Source organism: Molossus molossus, unplaced genomic scaffold (genome assembly GCF_014108415.1).
Source record: "Molossus molossus isolate mMolMol1 unplaced genomic scaffold, mMolMol1.p scaffold_m16_p_11, whole genome shotgun sequence".
Classification (NCBI taxonomy): domain Eukaryota; kingdom Metazoa; phylum Chordata; class Mammalia; order Chiroptera; family Molossidae; genus Molossus; species Molossus molossus.
Genome location: NW_023425346.1, coordinates 52,987,978 through 53,010,242, shown reverse-complemented (window position 1 = coordinate 53,010,242; position 22,265 = coordinate 52,987,978). Strand labels below are relative to the sequence as shown.

Genomic DNA, 22,265 nt, shown 5'->3' with positions numbered 1-22,265 from the left:
AGTGGCTGGCCAAAGATAAAAAGCAAGCAGTCTAAGACTAGAACCTATATACTTAACCATTACTGTCCTTGTTTAGATGCTTCAAAACTCAGTGATTTGTACATACCTATTAATCTTTTCCTTAGACCATGAGGTACTGTTGACAGAAATTCACTTTTATCATTGTTCTGTTTAAAAATAAAAAAAGCAATATCGTTTAAATAGTCAAATAATGATGATGACATGGAAATTAATGATGGATCTGAATGAAAAAGGCTAGAAAAGAAGAAAAATATTGTTTTCAATAGACTTTGTTAGAACTAGATGAGCCTAGTTCCTAGAACTGGAAAACAATGACAAATGAATTTGTTAGAAAAATAACAAAAATTATACAACAAATTCCAAAGGAGTCCTAGAGTAATTCTAGAAGTTGTATTCCAGACATCTATAAAGTATGTTTGTACTTTTATTATTATGTAAAGAAAAAAGCCTAAGTATATCAACCTTTTGAACTACTTTTCACCCATTAGATTAGCAGAATTTTTCTTAAAAAAAAAAAAAGGTATTAATGCCCAATGATGATGAGCACACAAGGAAACAGGCACTCGTATGCATATGGCAATGGGCCTTTTAATATGGTGGAAATTTACTGGTGTTCAAGTATCACATTCTGTGGAGTAGAAAAACAGAGATTTATACTTTTTGCTTCTGTATTTTTACATTTTAAAACATTTTATAAAAGTAAAAAGTATATTTTTCTTTTCCTGAGAGAATATAATACTTTAACACAATTACATTTCCAGCACATTAAAATATCCAGTTGTTTACCTGTTTAAACTATACTGATAAAAAGATTACCTTTGTTTTTAGGTAATATGAAACTATGAAAAAAATTTAAGTCTGCTGTCTAGTGATAGGTTTTGGTGCTAGTTGCAACTGTTAATAGATTTTGATTTAGGATATCAATAACAGTATTCTAATAATTAGGCTGGTCCCAATGGATTTATGAAGTATATTACAGTGTTTCAAACTTTTTTTTTTATCCTCACCCAAGGACATGTTTGCATCCATCTTCAGATAGAGCGGGAGGGAGAGAGGGAGGAAGACAGAGAGAGAAACACTAATGTAAGAGAGAGAGAGAGACACATCGAGTGGCTGCCACCCACATGACCCCAACCGGGGCTGGGGACAAACTGCAACTGAGGTATGTGCCCTTAGCGGGAACCGAACCTGGGACTCTCTGGTCCGAAGGCTGATGCTCTAACCACCGAGCCAAACTGGCCAGGGCCAAACGTTTTTTATATAGATCTTCAAAAACTCTTTTTTAACATTTTGCCATCTTGATCCAGTACACATGTACGTACATAATTAAAATAAATTATAATGAAATAATACTTACAAATTAGAAAATTTCTATTTTATTCTATTTCATCTTTTAAATTGTAGGTCACGTCCTACTAAATTGATTCTAAGATCAAGAGTTGAGACAACCTCCATCCACATAGCTTAATTATCAGGTCTGAGAACACCTGTGTCGAAATAACCATTTCTCAACAGTTTGCTTATTTGGGCAACCTGTTCTCCAATCAGGACAACAGATTACTCACCAGAGTAAAAGAGCACTTATCAAAGAACAGTTTACTTATTAAGACTTAGTTCAAGACTCTCTCCTCACTATGTTCACCAATCTTAAACTATTATGCCATGAATTTTGTCTAATACAGATTACCCCATTTTGATAGATGTGCCTTAAACCCCTTGAGTCTAGATCTCCACAAGCCCTACACATATTCACTTCTGAACTCTCCCACCTAAGACAGTGCACTAAGGTTCTGCCATAGTGATGTTGTCTCTTATTGTGGTAGGTATACTAGTTTCATTGACAGGTTTTCTGTCGATCCCTTGGGGAACTGACATGATCCACTACCATGTTGTGATCCACAGCTTAAAAAAGAATTTGCTAATACACCTAAATCATTGATTGGATTAATAAACTAAGTTTTATTCTTTTCTAGTGATAAAATATACAAGATACAATACAGGAAAGAAGCATTATTAAAGACAAAGGAGACTCTGACATATCTAATCCCACACCTAGACTGCCTACATAAGACATTCCTGCATAGGCCATAACCATGGCCCTGAATACTCACATTCTTATAAAGGATGTGAATTTAGCCTGTATAAGAGTCCAGGCATGTCTAAATCTAAAGCCACCCAGACCTGGACACGCTTACATACTCATAGTCATGAACTTGTTCTTGCCCATCGGGGCTTGCCCACATCCAGGCAGGGATACTTGACAAATCATAATGAAAATCCAAAACCACAATAACACAAAGGAAATAATAAAAATTGTCAATTCCTTTCAGCTACAGTGGTATGAATTTACCAAAGCCAACTTAGTTTTCAAATGTAAATCCTAAAAGGGCAGACTAATGAATTTAATGGACCTTGGGGCCAATCCCCCAAGAAACAACAGATTATATATAAAAGCAAAGCAAAACAAAACAAAATCATAAAATTTCCAGGCCAGGCCTACTAAATTGGAAATACCTACAAATAGCTCTGACACAAAAAAGGAATGACAGTAGGGTCCAAAAGACCTGGCTTCATTTCTCAACTTTTCTCCTTCTTACCTATGTGAACCTAGACAAGTCACTTCACCTCTCTGACTCTCAGATTCTTCATTTGTAAATTAGGTATTTAATTGCCAATATCTGTAAATTATACAGCACTATATAAATTAAGAGACAAAATCACTATTTTCATCATGTCTTACTTTGTAACACTAAGGTTTTTGCTTGTTTTTTAGTCAATTGCTTACCTTCAACTGAACTCCATCTGAAGTCGAATGCCCTAAAGAATGAAACAAAAAGCCATTACTTACTATTTCTACCCAGAAGCCACCACATTTTGTTGAATTCTCAATTAAATGTAACTCCACTAGAGGCTGAATTATCACTATTAATTACATGATTATTCCCATTAGTGACAGCTATGTCCTGCATTTCTGTAGTATTCATATAACAAGAAAAATAATGGAGCCCTTTTCATTGTTCACTATTTAAAAAGCATACAGTTCAACCTAGTTGGAATGGGCCACTCAAAAACAAATGCGTCGCAATTCTCCACAAATTATAAGACTTTTAAATCCCAAAGAGTTATTTCAAATATTTGCCAAAGCAAATCTTCTGTGAACATTTGGCTTTCTCAAGCAAATGACAACAGGATTTTAAGACTGTCTAGTTGGCTTTATCAATCTGCACAACTTCAACCAGCACAGGTCTGTATTGATAGCTAAACATGGGTAGACTAAGGCATACAGGTTGAGGTATTAACTGCATTTTGTTGAATGAATTTTCAGAACAGAAAATAAAATATATAAATATGTACTTATGACAAGGAAGAAAAGTAACATATTATAACTCGAAGCCACTATGAAAATCCTCTTCGAAGAACTGAGGTAAAATCTTACCCTTGCTACAGTGAGGAATGTTTATTTCCGGATCATTCTTTGAATTGAATGACACATTTTTTCTTGGTGTTTTTGCTAGTTCTGAAGCTGTAAACAGAACAAACATATAAAATACCTTTTAACAGACAATAGATGAAGAGGGGAAATAGCCTTATTTCACTTATATAAAATCTTTAAACAAAGAAACCTGCCTGCTACTATTATCTTCCTCTTTAAAAAAAAAAAAAGGAGAAAATAAAGTTGAATTTGTGTAAATTAAAGCCATTTTATTGACTCAGACTCTTTCTAATCTATTTCACATAGCTTTATCCTCCAGTTTTTTTTCTTTTTTATTAATCCTCACCGAGGATATTTTTCCATTGATTTTTAGACAGAAAGGAAGAGAGGGAAGGAGGGTGTGTCTCTCGCTCACATGAACTGGTTCCTCCCACACAACCCTGACTAGACCAGGGATCAAACCTGCAATCCGTGGCCCTTCAGTCTGCAAGCCGATGCTCTAACTGCTAAGCCAAACCTGCCATGTCTATCCTCCAGTCTTGAAACTGACCCAAGATACTCATGAGAATCCCCACAAATGCACTGGCTTCTTTTTTTCTTAACCTCCTTGGCTCTCTGTATCATTCATTAGCAGTTTTTCAATCTTTCTTTGAAATTACTCTTCATTTGGGTTTAACAACATTATCCTGGTTTCCTGCCTACTGTCGGTAGTCATTCCATCTCTTTTTCACTGTCCTCATCCTCCCTAACAGTCAACCGGTACGTATGCCTAAGGCTCGGGAGTTGGTCTTCTCATTACATTTGAACAATATACCAGTTTTGGATAAAAGGCTCCTGATCCACAGGATAAGGAAAAAACTTCGTATCAACAAAAAGTCACAAAGTACAAAGTAACTTATCTGAGATCATTTTGGTTTTACATTGAAATATAAAAATTCTCTGCTTTCAAATAATTATTAAACTACAAAAGGATCAAGGGGAAAAAAGGAAGAATTGAAGAGTTAAAAGAACAAGAGTCATTCATGTATGGTTATGGACTCTAATAATAATCAGGGCATATATTTGCATGTCTTTTTTTTTTTTTTTAATGTTTTCATTAATTTCAGAGAAAGGCAGAGAGAGGGAGGGAGAGATAGAAACATCAATCAGCTGCCTCCTGCATGTCCTCTACTGGGGATCAAGCCTGAAACCCAGGCATGTGCCCTGACTGGGAATCAAACCAGTGACCGACCTCCTAGTGTGTGGGAAGATGCTCAACCAACCGCGCCACACTGGCCGGGCTGCATGTCTTTTTATTCTCGTTTTTTAAAAAATTAATTTGTATTATATTTTACACAAATGATCTGCAACATATTGGAAATTTTAAAGTCAAATTCCTTTTTCCCTAATGATAGCTTCTCATCAGGTTATTATCTGATCCTATCTAACTAATCTATTTTCAATTTCTCTAAAGTCATCTTTCTCCAAGTTGGTTGAACTCCTCTCCATTCTTTCTACTTAATATTTCTGCCTTGGCTCTTTTGTTTGCATTTATTTACTCATCCCGAACATACTTTCTGTATTTACAAAGCCTTGCAATCTAACCCCTTGTCTATTTCTAGCCCTATATCAAGGTTAGCTCAATTATATCTAATCATCATTTATACTCATGGTAATATATGGTTTTCTGGCAGATCATAAGTTATTTAAAATATTAAGGCATTCTATTTTATTGATATATTTAGATGTAAACACAATTAGCAGTAATACTTATAAGTAAAGAAACTCTTTTTTTTTTTTTTATCATCCTCACCCGAGGACATTTTTTTCATTTTTTTGTTCAGATAGAGTGGGAGGGAGAGAGAGGAAGAGAGTGAGATAGAGAAACATTGATGTGAAAGGGACACATAGAGTGGCTGCCACCCACACAACCCAACCAGGGCCGGGGACAAACTGCAACCGAGGTACATGCCCTTGGTGGGAACCGAACCCGGGTGTCTCTGGACCACAGGCCGACGCTCTAACCTGAGCCAAACCGGCCGGAGCAGTTCTCTTCTTTCTCCAATGTTTTTTGTCCTGCTTCATTGTCCTAAGGCTTCATTTTGGTGTTGGTGTCTACCTGATCCTCCTCTAATAACTACATTAGCATTTATTCTCTGGTTTCTTGGAGATGCTATACAGAATTCAGTCATTTTTACAGATCAGAAAATTTTACTTTCTTAATGTAGATAAACATATCAATTAATGTAAATTATTACATGTACAATGTTAGGTTCAAAATTAATGATGTATTTAATATTACATTTTTCAGAAAAACTGAATTTTTCAAATGACTGAATATTATTTTCATAATCAGGTCTTATAATTACTTCTTATATGTTCCTTACCAGTGTTAACACTTAACAAGAGTAATTTTCACTTTATGAAGCATGTTGGTACTTTATAATTATAGATTATAAGCCCTCTTATACAACCATTACATTTTATCAGGTAGTAATTATTATTCTATAGCTCTTGACTCTTTTAAAAAAAAAGTGTTTTTTTTTTGCCCTGGCCGGTTTGGCTCAGCGGTTAGAGCATCAGCCTGCAGTCCAGAGAGACCCGGGTTCGGTTCCCGCTAAGGGCATGTACCTTGGTTGCAGTTTGTCCCCGGCCCTGGTTGGTCGTGCGGGTGGCAGCCACTCGATGTGTCCCTTTCACATCGATGTTTCTCTCTCTCTCTCTCTCTTCCTCTCTCTCCCTCCCACTCTACCTGAACAAAAAAATGTCCTTGGGTGAGGATAAAAAAAAAAAAAAAAAGTTTTTTTTTCTTTATTGATTTTAGAGAGAGAGAAAGGGAAAGGGAGAGATAGAAACATCGATGAGAGAGAACATTGACTGGCTGCCTCCTGCATGCTCCCCACTGGGGATTTGGCCCACCACCTGGGCATGTGCCCTGACAGGGAATCGAACCAGTGACCTCTTAGTGTATGTATCGACACTCAACCACTGAGCCACGCCGCCAGCTGGGCCAGCTCTTGACTCTTAAGTATTCCCAGACCATCATATGCTTAAGGACCGCCTTAATTCTCAAGTGCTTTCACATGTTATTTTCTTTCCTCAAAGCTTTCAAAAGTGATAACGCTTCATACCACAGGATCCAAATATAGTGCCATCTCAATTTTTCAGAATTAAATTGACAGTTTAATTTTAATGGTATATGTAATTTATTGCAGTCTAACTCTCTGAAAATCAGTAGTTCATGTGTAATTGTTATATGTGGTAACTTGGGTAAGAAAATGTTAGAACAGCCCATTCCCAATAATTTTATATACATAATTTTTTATAATACAAATAATATTTTTTTATATACAGTGTAAAACTCTTATGCAATGCATTCATAATATGTCTCATTTACTTAACAAACACTTGTTAAGAACCTATGATCGATGTTGTGGAAAGAAGAGGAAGACAGGGGTTCCTACTACGAGAAGCTTATAACCAGCTGAGAACAGAAGACAAACATGAAAAAACAAAAACTAATGACTTTAAGTATTCTAGATAATATAATATTCAATGATATCCCTCATCATTCTTTTAGTGAATGCATTCTTTTGGGGATTATGGTGAAACACACCTTAAAAAAGGTGAACAGTGATTACAAAAATCAGAAAAATCAACATACCTAATTTAGCCATCTTTTCAGGGTGTTTTCTATTCTGAAAAGAATAAACTTTATTCCCACCAACAATAACAGAGCCATTTTTCAAAGATTCTGAAAGAGAAAATACAACATGAATTTAGGAAAAATGGAATTTAATTAACAGGAAAAAAAAAGATAAAATTTTACCTAAAAACTTAAGATTTGTGCCCATTACTGTCTTACATAACAGTTTAACAATACATATTTATACATAAAATATTAAATTAAATTAATTAATTACTTTTTTGTGGTATGTGCCCCTAGCGGGAACCGAACCCAGGACTCTCTGGTCCGCAGGCCAACACTCAACCGCTAAGCCAAACTGGCCATGGCTACACAAAATATTTTAAAATAAAAAGATACACAACAGATTATGATACTGTTTATATAAATTTTAACACACACACACACTTATTTACAGATACACAAAAACATATATATATGATTTGTTTTAAAAGGCCCACTAAAAAAACCCTCCATACTAGAGGGATAGGTATTCAATTTCATAATAGTATTTGCCCCTTAGAAGGGAAGACAGAAGCAACTTTATTAGTTATGTTTCCTTCCTGAAGCAAGCATGCGAAGTACAATTGCTAACTAAGGATAAGATTTAAACACAACTGTTACATCGTAAAGGCTCTTACTCTCAATTAACATCCTGTCTTAATTTCATTCTTCAATCTTCCCTTTAAATAACTGCTACCTACAACATACTGGACATTCATGGTTGGTAGCCTACTTTAGCACAGCAATTCCCAAAGTGTGGTCTGGGAGGTCTCCAAGGTGAGGTATTCTAGAGACTACAAGATGCGTGATGATATCACCAAACTGTTGGCTACTGGAATGTGTGGAAGCAGTATGAAAATCAAGCTGTCTTCTATTAAGCCAGAAATTAAAGAGGTTTGCAAAAATATAAAACAATGCCCTCTTTATTTTAAATAGTTTATCATCTAAATATATGTACTTTATTTAACATGTAATGGGTTTATTAGTGATATTACAAAACAGTGCCAAACTTTTCCAAAGTTGGTGTTCGTTCTCTATTATTTGAGTTTCCATTGCACTGTACATGCACTAACACTTGGTATTATCCAAACTCCTTAATCTTTGCAAATCTAGTGATTATAAAATGAATCTCATGGGGAAGGGTATTTCAATTTGCCTTTCCCTAATCACTAAGGAGGTTGAACTTTTTTCACGTTTCTTATTGCCAGAAAAGATTTGTCTTTTCACTTCTTTATGGTGTCATCTGATGAACAGAAATACTAACATTTAAAATAAATTTTATGTTTTAAACTTGAGTGGAAGGTATAGAGATTTCCCATATACCTCCTGTCCCCACTATCAACATCCCACACCAGTGTGGTACATTTATTAAAATTAATGAATCTACTGTGACACATCAGTGTCACCCGAAATTTCTGTTAGTGTTCACTCTGGTGTAGTACATTCTATAAGGTTTGACAAAAGTATGATGACATGTAGCCATTATAGTATCATAAAGAAGAGTTTCACTGCCCTAAAAATCCTTTGTACTCCACCTGTTTATCCATCCCCTCCCCTTGACTCTTGGTAACCACTGATCTTTTTACCGTCTCCATAGTTTTAGCTTTTCCAGAAGGCTGTATAGTTGGAATCAGAGTATGTAGCCTTTTGAGATTGGCTTCTTTCACTTAGTAATATGCATTTAGGCTTTTTCCATGTGTCTTCATGGTTTGATACCTTTTTCTTTATTTTTTATTTTATTAAAACAAAATTTGTTTTCCTTGATTGATTTTAGAGAGAGAGGGAGAGGGAGAGAAAGAAAGAAACATCGATGAGAAAGAACATCAATTGGCCGCTTCCTGCATGCCCACCACTGGGGATTGGGCGCACAACCTGGGCATGTGTCCTGACCAGTAATCGAACTGGTGACCTCTTAGTGTATGGGTTGATGCTCAACCACTGAGCAACATTGGCCGGACAATAGCTTTTTCTTTAAAGCAATGAATATTATTTCACTGTATGAATGTATCACAGTTTATTTATCCTTAGCTGACTTTTTGGTTGCTTCCAAGAAAATGTATGGCAATTATGAACAAAGATCCTATAAATATTTATGTGTAGGTTTTTGGGTGGACATATATTTCAACTTTTGGGGACATATTAAGGAGCACAAATGCTAGGTCTTATAAGAATATGTTTAGTTTGTAAGAAACTGTCAAAATGTCTGCCAAAGAGCTACATATACCATTTTGCATTCCCATAGGAAGTTCTGATTGCTCCACATCTTTGCCAGCATTTTGTGGTGTCAATGTTTTGGATTTTATATGCTTATTTATCATCTGTATATCTTCTTTGGTGAGATGTCTAGGTCTTTTGCTTATTTTTAAATCAGGTTGTTTTCTTATTGTTGAATTTTAAGAGTTCTTTGTATATTTTGGATTAATAGTTCCTTAATATACTATGTCTTTTACAGATATTTTCTCCTAGTCTGTGGCTTGTCTTCTTCAGAAACAGTGAACTTTGATTAGTTGAATTTGTCATTTTTTTCTTTTGATTACACATTTTATTTAAAAAAAAATTTTTTAATTGATTTTTAGAGAAGAAGGGAGAGGGAAAGACATAGAGAAACATCATTGTTAGAGCAACACACAGATCGGGCTGCTTCTTGCACACTCCCTACTGGGGATTGAGCCCAAAACCGGGGCATGTGCCCTTAACAGGTTATTCAACCAGCAACCCCTCTGGGCAACAACCAACCAACTGAGCTACACCAGCCAGGACTAATTACACATTTGAAAAGAAATTCTTCTAGAATCATATTTTCTTGTAGAGGCATTTATAATTTGCTTTTCATGTGTAACTCTTTAAATAAGGTAATTAAGTTGTTTACAGTGGGAGATAGGGATCCAATTTTTTTTCATAAGAATACCAGTTGTCCCAACACCAGTTATTGACCAGTTCATTCTTTTTTTTTAAAAAATTTTTTTATCTTTATTGTTGAATGTATTACACAGATGTTCCTCATTTTTCCCCCATTGACCCCCCCCCTCCTCCTGCCTTTTCCCACACTCTTGTGTCCATTGGTTATGCACATATGCATATATGTTCTTTGGTTTATTTCTTCCCACCCCCCAACCCCCTTCCCTTTGAGGTTTGTCAGTCTAGCAACCAATTTGTTCTTCTTAATACCTTCACCTTTTTCATCCATTCCCCTAACCCCCCCTCCCATCTAGCAACCAACAAAATGTTCTTTGTGTCTATGAGAATATTTCTGTTCTGCCTGTTCATTTTGTTTGTAGATTCCATTGCTGATAAATCTGTATTCATTGTCATTTTGTTTGTTCATATAGTTTATCTTTTTCTTCAAAAAGACCCTTCAACATTTCATATAACGGTTTGGTGGTGATGAATTCCTTTAGCTTTTCCTTGTCTGAGAAACTCTTTATATGGCCATCGATTCTAAGTGACAGCTTTGCAGGATAGAGTAATCTTGGTTGAAGGTTCTTGCTTTTCATCACTCTGAATATTTCTTGCCATTCCCTTCTGGCCTGCAAAGTTTCTCTTGAGAAATCAGGTGACAGTCTTATGGGGGTTCCTAAATGCTTTTCTCTTGCTGCTTTTAAGAGTCTCTCTGTCTTGAACCTTTTGCATTTTGATGATGATGTGTCTTGGTGTGGGCCTCTTGGGGTTCATCTTGTTTGGGACCTCTCTGTGCTTCCTGGACTTGTATGTCTGTTTCCTTCACCAAGTTAGGGAAGTTTTCTGCCATTATTGTTTCAAAGAGGTTTTCAATTTCTTGTTCTCTCTCTTCTTCTGGCACCCCAAGATGCGAATTTTGGCACGCTCAAAATTGTCCCAGAGGCTCCTTACACTATCCTCATTGTTTTGGATTCTTTTTTCTTTTTGCTGTTTTGATTGGGTGTTTTTTGCTTCCTTATGTTCCAAATTGATGGTTTGCTTCTTGGCTTTACCTATTCTACTATTGAATCTGTGTAAATTATTCTTTATTTCAGTTAGTGCCTCCTTCATTTCTGACTGGTCCCTTTTTATGCTCTTGAGGCCCTCACTAAGTTCACTGAGGTTCTCACTAAGTTCATTGAGCATCCTTATAAGCAGTGTTTTGAACTCAGCATCTGTTAGGTTGCTTATCTCCATTTCGCTTATTCTTTTCTTGGGGTGTTGTTCTGTTCTTTCATTTGGGACCTGTTTCTTTTTTTTTTTTTTTTTTATCCTCACCCGAGGATATTTTTCCATTTTTTTTTTGTACAGATAGAGTGGGAGGGAGAGAGAGGAAGGGAGAGAGAGTGAGAAACATCGACGTGAAGGGACACATCGAGTGGCTGCCACCCGCACGATCAACCAGGGCCGGGGACAAACTGCAACCGAAGTACGTGCCCTTAGCGGGAACCGAACCCGGGTCTCTCCGGACCGCAGGCCGACGCTCTAACCGCTGAGCCAAACTGGCCAGGGCTGGGACCTGTTTCTTTGTCTCCTCATTTTGGTTACCTCCCTGTGTTTCTATGTATTACTTAACGAGAAGTATGGGGCTAGCTGAGACCAGATGCTGCTTGTTTGAAAGAATTTAGGAAAACCTGAAGCAGGATCCAAGCCAGGCCAATCCTATGGTTAAGCAACTGGAACAGCTTGGGTGGGCCTGAAAGCTGGGTGGGGCAGGGCCTCAGAGAACCACCAGGGCGGGGCAACCAGTGTGAGCCAGGTTGCTGGAGGCCTGGAAATGGTGGCCATCTGCTGCCCCAGGGAAGGGCTCACCAAAGGAACAAAAGCCTCTGACAGCACATCTGTCCAGAAGAAAGCTGCCTCTTCAGCCCTCGCTCCAATGCCAAACAGCTCAGTTCTTCTCTGTATGTCTCTGGCGGCCCTGGAGCTGCCTCCTCTCCAAGCTTAGAGGGAGTGAGTCTAATAAGTCCGTGTGCGGCCCTTTAAGAGGAGCTGCCTAGGGCTCCAGCCACCTCAGTCTCCCTGAGCCTCAGTTCCTGCTGGTTTTTCCATCCAGAAGTTATGGGGACTTCTATACCTGGCACTGGAACCCTGAGCAGGGTGCCTGGTATGGGATGGGGACCCCTCAGTCCTCAGGGAGGACCTTTCCAGCCAAGGTATCTTCCTAATTTTTATCCGCCACACATGGGTGTGGGGCCAGCCCATCGCACCTCCACCCCTCCTACCAGTCTCGATGCGGCTTCTTTAATACTGTAGTTGTAGGACTTCCATTCAGCTTGATTTCAGGCAGTTCTGAAGGATGGTTGTTCTGTAGTTTAGTTGTAACTTTGATGTGATTGTGGGAGGATGCGATACCGTGTTTACCTACACCGCCATCTTGACTGGAAGTCTGACCAGTTCATCCTTATATGATTGATCTTCAATGCTACTCTTACCATATATTTAATTTCCACATATGCATGAGTCTGCTTATGGAGAACTTGTTACTTCAATTATGTAATTTAATTAAATGTTTGGCACACAAACAAAATATAAATTTAAAAGTATTAAGTAGTTTCCATATAAACTGAATTAAATGCTTTAGAAAGACTTGATAAAAGCTATTAATTAGACCTGGCCGATTTGGCTCGGCGGTTAGAGCGTCGGCCTGCGGTCCTGAGAGACCCAGGTTCGGTTCCCGCTAAGGGCGCATACCTCGGTTGCAGTTTGTCCCCGGCCCTGGTCGGTTGTGCGGGTGGCAGCCACTCGATGTGTCCCTTTCACATTGATGTTTCTCTCTCTCTCTCTCTCTGTTCCTCTCTCTCCCTCCCACTCTACCTGAACAAAAAAAAATGGAAGAATGTCCTCGGGTGAGGATAAAAAAAAAAAAGCTATTAATTAAAACAATTGGTTTCAAATTAGGTATGGATGAGAAACCATAAAAGATTTAAGAAAAAAATTAAAAAAGATAAAAGCAGAGCCCTGGCCGGGTAGTTCAGTTGGTTAGAGCATTGTCCTGATATGCCAAGGTTGTGGGATTTGATCCCCAGTCAGGGCACATACAGGAACCAACCAATGAATGCATAGGTTAAGTGGAACAACAAAAATTCGATGCTTCTCTCTCTCTCAAATCAATATATTTTTTAAAAACACATAAATGCACACCGCACTCAGACTGTATCGAAAGTGTCTTTAAATTATCAATCTAAAGGAAACAAAATCTGAAATCCTAAATGATACAATATGAACATTGGATCTTAAAAAAAACAACAAAACAAACCCCAAAGGAGTGAGAGGAATTTGGAAGCTAAAGGGAAGAGGAAAGAATAGAAAACCCTTAGACCTAGGTTAGAGGAGTAGTGACCCTGTTGTGGCGAGTACAAGGTAATACTAGGTAGGTTGACTCAGCTATCCCTCTTGGTGTTACCATCAACAATGGTTGGCCTGTCAGCCACAAGTGTCCAGGTCAAAGTGACACTTGTCAGGGCCAAGGAGATTCTGTCCATTCTCTTTCCTGGTCCCATTTCTTGCTGCTGGTCAAGGGCCATTGTATGCCTTTGGGAAATTGTAGCCCTCATGGGTGGTATGAAGAGAAAGACTTGCCTCTTGGTCAAGGTGGGGCCAAGTAGAGTCTGGACAGAACCAGTGGAAAACTGTCCCTTAGGTCAGGGCAGTGGCAAATTCACAATCCCTGTTATAGTATTGTTATCGTGGATGTATTTGGAAATTAAAATATCAGCACAGAATAAAAAGTAAAATTCCCCAACCCAGTTCTGTTAGTGTTATAAAAACATAATTCTAAATAATAAACATAGCCCTGGCCGGTTTGGTTCAGTGGTTAGAGCGTCGGCCTGCGGTCCTGAGAGACCCGGGTTCGGTTCCCGCTAAGGGCGCATGCCTCGGTTGCAGTTTGTCCCCGGCCCTGGTCGGTTGTGCGGGTGGCGGCCACTCGATGTGTTCCTTTCGCGTCGATGTTTCTCTCTCTCTCTCTCTCTGTTCCTCTCTCTCCCTCCCACTCTACCTGAACAAAGAATGGAAAAATGTCCTCGGGTGAGGATAAAAATAATAATAATAATAATAATAATAATAAACATATACCTCACTCAAAAAAAACACACCCCAAACTCAAAACAAAAAGGGATGCTGTTCTTCAATCAGCTGACCTCTAACAAACTTATACTCAAAGAAAAGACCCTAGTGTGTGCACACATACATACACAAACACATACCCGTATTTATATGTAAAACAAAATGTTTAAAGTATATGTTATATGATTTCCTGATTCTGATATTTTGATTTACTGACCAACTAACAATGGTTCTAATCACATTGGCCAAGAGGGCTTTACATTATATATATATATAAAACTTTTCAATAAATTTTAAATTACACAAGATACACAATACATATAAAAAACAAAACTATATATATAATCCACAGAAGAAATTAAAGCGGCTAATAAATATAAGAAGAAAAAAAAATTTAATGCTGCCCTGGCCAGTGTTGATCAGTGGCTGGAGCATCAGTCCAGGAACAGAAGTCTCAAGGGTTCAATTCCCAGTCAAGGGCATGTACCTGAATTGCAGGTTTGATCCCCGGCCCCAGTCAGTGTGCATGGGGGAGGCAAGCAATCGATGTGTCTCTCTCACATCAATGTCTCTCTCTCTCTCTCCCTCTCCCTGCCCCCACTCTCTAAGAAATTAAAGGAAGCCCTGGCCGGTTTGGCTCAGCGGTTGGAGCATCGACCTGTGGACCAGAGAGTCCCGGGTTCGGTTCCCGCTATGGGGCACGTACCATCCCCCCCCAAAAAAGAAAAGAAATTAATGGGAAAAAATATCCTTAGGTGAGGATTAACAACAAAAGAGTTCAATGCTGATGAGGGACCTTAATACTAGTTGACATAATCTTCCCAAAAGCAATTTGGCAATATGTATGCCTTAGAAAGTTCATATACTTTTACAAATAATTTTACTTCTAGAAGTCTCTTAAGAGGAAATAAGAGATTTTAAACAAAGATTTATGTCCAAGGGTAATGACTACTGCATTGATTTTAATCACAAAAAGTTAAAAACAACCCAAAAATCTAATATAGGAATATTATATACTGTTTATAGATTAAAATTTAGTGTTACTCAAATATTAAAGTTCTTTTTGTCTAGAATATAATCTCTAAGAATTTAACAATATGAGGAATATAGTATGGCTGTTCCTGAAAAAATTAAAACTAGAATTACCATTTGATCCAGCAATTCCACTTCTGGGAATATACCCAAAAGAATTCACATCAAGGTCTCAAAGAGATATTTGTACACCCACGTTCATAACAGCATTACTCACAATAGCCAATAACTGAAGCAACCCAAACGTACATCAACAGATGAATGGATAAACAAAATGTGGTATATACATACAATGCAATATTATTCAGCCTCAAAAAGAAAGGAAATTCTGATATGTATTGTAACACAGATGAATCTTGAGGATATTATGCTAAGTGAAAATAAGCCAATCACAAAAAAGAAATATTGTATGATTCCAATTATTTTAGGTACCTAGAGCAGTCAAATTCATAGAGAAAGAAAGTAAAACGGTAATTATCAGGGGCTAAGAGGATTGGGAGTCATTTAATGGGCATAGAATTTCAGTTTTGTAAGATGAAAAGCGTTCTGGAGACTAGTTGCAAAAAAATGTGAACATACTTCATAATGAACTACACACTTAAAATGGTTAAGATGGCCCTGGCCAGGTTGCTCAGTTGGTTAGAGTCATACTGATATGCCAAGGTTGCAGGTTTGATACCTGGTCAGGGCACATACGAGAATCAACCAAAGAATGCATAAATAAGTGGAAAAACAAACTGATGTTTCTCTCTACCTTTCTCACTCTCTCTAAAACAAACAAACAAAAAAGGAATAAAAATACTTTTTAAAAAAATTGTATCGCTTTTAATCTCTTCTGAGGTCTAGTAATAATAGGTAGTAAAAAATCCAAAGTTCTATTCACAATATGCCCTAAAAATGTCAACGCTCTGTTGGGAAAACTTTTCAGAGAATCCACCCCACCCACTAAGCCTATTGAAGGATGGTGATCACTTTCTGTATTATGTCATTTAACAATGGGAACAAAAGCAGAAGCACTGACTCTAGATACAACAAAAAAGTCAGATGGCTATTTATAAGCCAAATATGAGAGAGTAAAAAATATATACAGCCTGGCTGGTGTGGCTCACTGTTGAGCACTAACCCACGCACCAAGAGGTTGCCGGTTTGATTCCCGGTCAAGGCACATGCCCAGGTTGTGGGCCTAATCCCCAGTAGGGGCATGCAGGAGGTGGCCAATCAATGTTCTCTCTCATCGATGTTTCTATCTCTCTCTCCCTTCCTCTTTCTAAAACCAATAAAGAAAAATACACACACACACACACACACACACACACACACACACGAGGGAGATAGAGGCCATAGAGAGAACAGAACGAATGCACAGAGATGACATGAGGGAGATTAGAAGATCCAGGAAAGTAAAGTCTCTCAGTTTTTAATGTGGTCCCAGTTCCAATAATAATGATTTCGTTCCTCAACCTTTATTTTTTAAGCTAACTTGAGTAGATCTGTGCTCCTTTACCCCTAATTAAATATAATCCAAGCCTAAAAAATTTTAAGTATAATCTGGCAGCAATTTGGCATGCATAGGTTGAAACAACATTATTTCTTAGAATGTTCCTTCTAATTTTTTTTCTATAACAAAGATCAAGACAATAGTGAAGTGACTTGCTTTATGAAATTATTTCAAACTAGTTAAAAATATAAATATCTTAAAAAATAACTTTGGAATCACTGGTCTGTAGAGTCTGTCTTTCTAAAAGTAATTAAGAGTAGGACTAGTTGTTTGTAAAAATAAAAATACAAAGCTGTTAAGCCCTGGCTGGTGTGGCTCAGTTGGTTGAAGCGTCATCCTATGTACTGAAAGGTGGTAGGTTCGATTCCCAGTCAGGGCACATGACCAGGTTGCAGGTTCGATCCCTGGTTAGGGCGCACGTGGGTGGCAACTGATCGATATTTCTTTCTCTCTAAAAACCAATAATAATATTTTAAAAAAATATGCTAGAGAGCCCTGGACGGTTTGGCTCAGCAGTTAGAGCATCAGCCTGCGGTCCAGAGAGACCCGGGTTCGGTTCCCGCTAAGGGCACGTACCTCGGTTGCAGTTTGTCCCCGGCCCTGGTTGGTCGTGCGGGTGGCAGCCACTCGATGTGTCCCTTTCACGTCGATGTTTCTCTCTTTCTCTCTCTTCCTCTCTCCCTCCCACTCTACCTGAACAAAAAATGGAAAAAATGTCCTCGGGTGAGGATAAAAAAAAATATGCTAAAGAAAAAATCTGTAGTAGAAACTCAGTACTTCTAAACTTTTCCACTATAGGAAGAAAACATAAAGCAACGCTTTTCTCATGAAAAATATATTAATATATCGCTTCTCGGCCTTTTGGCTAAGATCAAGTGAAAAATATATTAATATAGCACACCACATGAAAAGAGTTCTGGAGATGGATGGCAGTGATTGTAACACAACATTTTGAATGTGTTTAATACAACTGAACTATACTCTTAAAAATGGTAAAGATGGTAAACTTTATGTTATGTAAATTTATATAAAAAAAATATTGGAAAAAATAATATGGCACACCATTGCTTAACCTGCCAGACTACTTGACTGTATCCTGAAAAGCAATTTTGACTATTTATAAACACATATTTCCCCCTCTCTCCCCAAGTACCTTGAACATCTCGTCCTAAAACTTCCGCATAGTTCTTATCTTTTAAGATTTCCTGGCCATCTTCCTCCAAATCATATTCCGGCTTCTTTATTTTTTTTGTGTTGACCAAAAGTTGAGGTCGCTCCTTTTTTAATTTAGTTCCTATAAGAACATTCAAAGAATTAGAACATGACTGGTACAAATTATTTCTAAACATTACATTTAAATAAGTAAATAAACTGTACTACTTATATTGTCATTACTAAAAAGATGGGAAAAAATTCAGTGGACTGAAGTACAGACCACTCTTCCAGTTTATATAACTAAGCTTAAAAAACAACATATAGTGATGGAAAAATAAAATAAAATAAAAAATTTATAAAACCCCCCAAAAGCCTGCCAGTTTGGCTCAGCGGTTAGTGTCCATCCATGGACCAAAGAGTCATGGGTTCGATTCCCAATAAAGGGCATATACATCGGATACAGGTTTGATCCCTGGCCCCAGTTGGGGTCATGCGGGAGGCAACCAATCGATGTGTCTCTCCCATCAATGTTTCTCTCTCTCTCACTCTTCCTCCCATTCTATCTAAAAATCAATGAAAAAAATATTCTTAGGTGAGGATTAAAAAAAGAATAATAACAACAATAATAAGCACCCCAAAACAACCTTGAAAGTGTATTACCACCACTATACCACTACTAGTCATTTCATATTAGATAAGGCTTATCTTTAATTTTCAAAAAAAGTTTGAGAGGAATAAACTAAAAATAGTTTTTTACAGTCTTACCAGATCAAATACTTTGTGCTATATTTTCAAAATAGAAGGCTAAAATATTTTAAAAAGTGAAACAGTCCATAACCATTACACAGGTATCTCTTAAATTGTATGAACTTAGTACCTCCTTCTCTATCAAGAATGTGATTAAGAACATCATCATCTCCCACAAACCGAACCTCAAGCATCTTGTCTTCCTTTAATTCTAGTTTATTCATCATCGCCAACCTAAACAAAAGCAATAAAGTACTCAAAACAGATGAAAAATTCATATCAACAGCCAAAGAAATTAAACATTAACATAATGAATACATGTATAACATATTAAAAACTCTTTAAGTATGAAAAATATATTATGCATTACTGTATTAATGTTATGTTTTTGATAATAGGTAATTCAATTCTTTATCTGAAAAATGAAAGAGAAAGATATGTGTGAGATTTGGAAAAAGCTAATTCCAATCAAGGCAACTAAAATGTAACAGGAAAACAACTCTGCCTACAAAGAAAGCTCTGACCAATCTACAAAATAACATTATCAGAAAAGAAATGGTTAATTACATGAGAGTCTAGAAAAGGTGCAACCAAACAAAGAATATGGTTTGGTGAATTTTAATTTCTGCTCACTAGAAAGATACAGTTCATTCAGAGAAGTCTGTATACTTCACCAGCATACCAAACCTGGATCAAATAATCCTCACGACCTCCCTTTACTATTATTGCATGCTTGCCAAACAACTTGACAAATATGAATATGGCTTTCTAGGTATCTTGGTAACTAAACAGTAAGCATAAACCTTACCAATACTTTATAGTCAGTTCTTCACTGAACAAACATGAGTTTGGCAAACAAGATTAATCAACTCTAGCTATTCTGACAAAATTTAGCTTCATAACTTATACTACTAATAGCCTGCAATTAACCAACGATGATTCCAACTACCTGCCAGCTAAATCGGTTTACCCAAAAAATGAATTTTTCCCTCTTATAAATCCTATTTATGCCTTTTCTCCTGATAAGGGGAACTACTGACTGTGCCCCTCATACGTTAGTTATTTGCATGCAGATAAATGTTGTAACTAGCACTTAAATGACTTGCCTTAGTTTTCATTTACCTTTAAAGGTATTACACATTCTGTAGTTGGAAAATTCAGGTAGAGTCACCTGTAATTGAAAAAAGAACTCAGTCAGCATTAGCTAATAGGAAAATAAAAGCAACCAAAGGTCATGAGTTTTAACCAACAAGATGACTAGATAAATTCAGTTCTTACAAAGCCCCAGTTATTCTGATAGCATAGTAAAGGGTAAAATGACCATTATCATTTTGGTTAGGAAACCTTAGTAACTGAGATCTGGATTGGGGAATAGATACAGGGAGGAGACCACATTTTGAGCACTTACCATATGTTAGACAGTTTTGAATTATCTATATGAATTCTCATTTATTCCTCAAAACAATTCTATTAGGTTTATTCTTTGTGTATAAAGATAATAATTCATCTATAATTTATATGACCACTGCCAGTGAACTTACGCTTTTGGGTCATTTTTCTACTCATGATATTGTTTATTATGGGAATACAGGTGTAGAGAGAAAAAGTTTAATGCATCTACATGACATTGGTATAAAATAAACTTACAATTCTTTATATCTGTATAAGATAAAGTTTTTCTTTGAGAGGCTATTTGTCAGGCACTGTTTTAGGCACTTTTATGTATACCAGATCATTAAATCCTCAGATTCACTTAGGTTAACTATATATAATTCCCCTTATTTATAGATGAGTAAACTGAGTTAAATGTTAAATTACTCAAATTCACTCATTAGAAAGTGTGTTAGGGCTGAAACCCAAGTTTGATTAATTACAAAGTCCCTGATCATTCTATTACGCCATACACTTCTCCTACCATTAATAAATAAATATACATCTATTTTCCTAAATGCTTGTTTTGACCTCTGGGAACTATTCACAATATGTTTAATCATTTTCCCATATGACAGTTCAAATATCTAAAGACATCTAGAGTTCCTCTAGGTTTCCAGTTCATTAGGTTAAACATTACTAGTTCTATCAAGCATATATTTAATCTTTCTTTTCTTTTCTTTTATTGATTTGAGAGAGAGATCGATTTGCTATTCCACTTATTTATGCATTCATTGGTTGATTCTTGTATGTGCTCTGACCAGGGACGGAACCCGAAACCTTGACCTATCCAGACGACACTCTAACAAACTGAGCGACCTGGTCAGGGCGACCAACCATCCTTTTAAGAACATAGCCAGATTCAGCATAATCAACATTATTTTAAATTGTATACTGTTTTGTTTTACAAAGGTTTTGAAGCAGTAACAATAAACAAATGCAATAAAATAAATGATAAACTATCAGGGAAAATATTTTAAAAAAGCAAAAATAAAATCATACAAAGAATTTTGGATTTTTTTGGTCTATTTCAGTGCTTCTCATTATCTGTTGTTATATTAACTGTTATTTTCATCAGTGACAAACTGATATGCTGTAAAGCAAAATAAATTGTAAAAATTTTAAATAGAAGAAAAAAATTTTTTTAGCTTTAAACTTCCTGGCAATCAAAGTGGAAATGGAGGAAAGATCAGTTACATAATACTCATTAGCAAAAGTTTAGTAGTTTCTTCAAGGGTGAAAAAAAGATTTTCACAGAAAATTTGTAAACAAATATTCCAGACAGCTGAATATTGTTCTAGGCAATTTCCCTATGGTAAATTTTACATAAGAATTGCCCGAACAGCCCTGCCAGTGTGGTTCAGTTGGCTAACCGTCACCACATGCACCAAAAATGTCAAAGGTTTGATTCCCAGTCAGGGCACATGCCCAGGTTGCACATTCCATCCCTGGTTGGGGTTTTTGCAAGAGGCAATCAATCTATCAATGCTTCTCTCTTTCTCTCCTTCTTTCTTTATTTCTTTCTCCCTCTCTCCCTCCCTCCCTCCCTCCCTCCTCTTTAAAATCAATAAAAATATATTAAAACAAGAAAAGGAATTGCCCAGACAGAAGAAACCAAACTTGGTCTTGTTTGTAGCTGAAATTCGTGTACTTTCCCTTTCGAGATTTTTAAAAAAATATTTTTTCTTTATCGATTTTATTTTTTAAATTTCTTTTAGTCCTGGCCGGTTTGGCTCAGCAGTTAGAGCATCAGCCTGCAGTCCAGAGAGACCCGGGTTCAGTTCCTGCTAAGGGCATGTAATCGGTTGCAGTTTGTCCCTGGCCCTGGTAGGTCGTGCAGGTGGCAGCCACTCAATGTATCCCTTTCACGTGGATGTTTCTCTCTCTCTCTCTCTCCCTCCCTCCCACTCTATCTGAAAAAAAAAAAAAAAAAAAGTTTTATTTTCTTTATTGATTTTTAGAGAGAGAGGAAGGGAATGAGCAAGAGAGAGAAACATCAATGAGAAAGAACATAGGTTGGCTACCTCCTGCATACCCCCCACTGGGATTGGACCCACAACCTGGGCATGTGCCCTGATGGGGAATTAAACCGGCATGGGTGGATGCGCAGCCAGTGAGCCACACCGGCTGGGGCCCTTCTAGATTTTTTTTTTTGGTACCTGCCCCTAGCGGGAACCGAACGGGGACTCGCTGGTCCGCAGGCCCAGGCTCCAACCCCTGAGCCAAATCTGCCAGGTCTAGATTTTTAAGGTATCTATTATTATATAGCAGAGAAT

General features: G+C 37.2%; 1 protein-coding gene across 4 annotated transcripts in view; it reads right to left on the bottom strand.

Moving 5' to 3' along the window:
• Positions 1-19,762, bottom strand: part of ORC2 (origin recognition complex subunit 2) — a 43,285-nt gene extending 23,523 nt beyond the window's left edge. For 2 of the 4 annotated variants that reach the window (XM_036254169.1, XM_036254170.1), the window contains exons 1-7: positions 19,681-19,762; positions 18,689-18,792; positions 17,810-17,950; positions 7,098-7,187; positions 3,458-3,544; positions 2,807-2,838; positions 107-167 (exon numbers count right to left, since the gene is read on the bottom strand). In XM_036254169.1, coding sequence (XP_036110062.1) covers positions 107-167; positions 2,807-2,838; positions 3,458-3,544; positions 7,098-7,187; positions 17,810-17,950; positions 18,689-18,785 — 508 coding nt within the window. In that variant the 5' untranslated portion in view covers positions 18,786-18,792; positions 19,681-19,762. Of the gene's footprint in view, positions 1-106; positions 168-2,806; positions 2,839-3,457; positions 3,545-7,097; positions 7,188-17,809; positions 17,951-18,688; positions 18,793-19,664 lie in introns of all 4 variants that reach the window. The other 2 variants (XM_036254171.1, XM_036254172.1) reach the window with 2 other exon arrangements.
• Between the last annotated feature and the right edge of the window lie 2,503 nt (positions 19,763-22,265).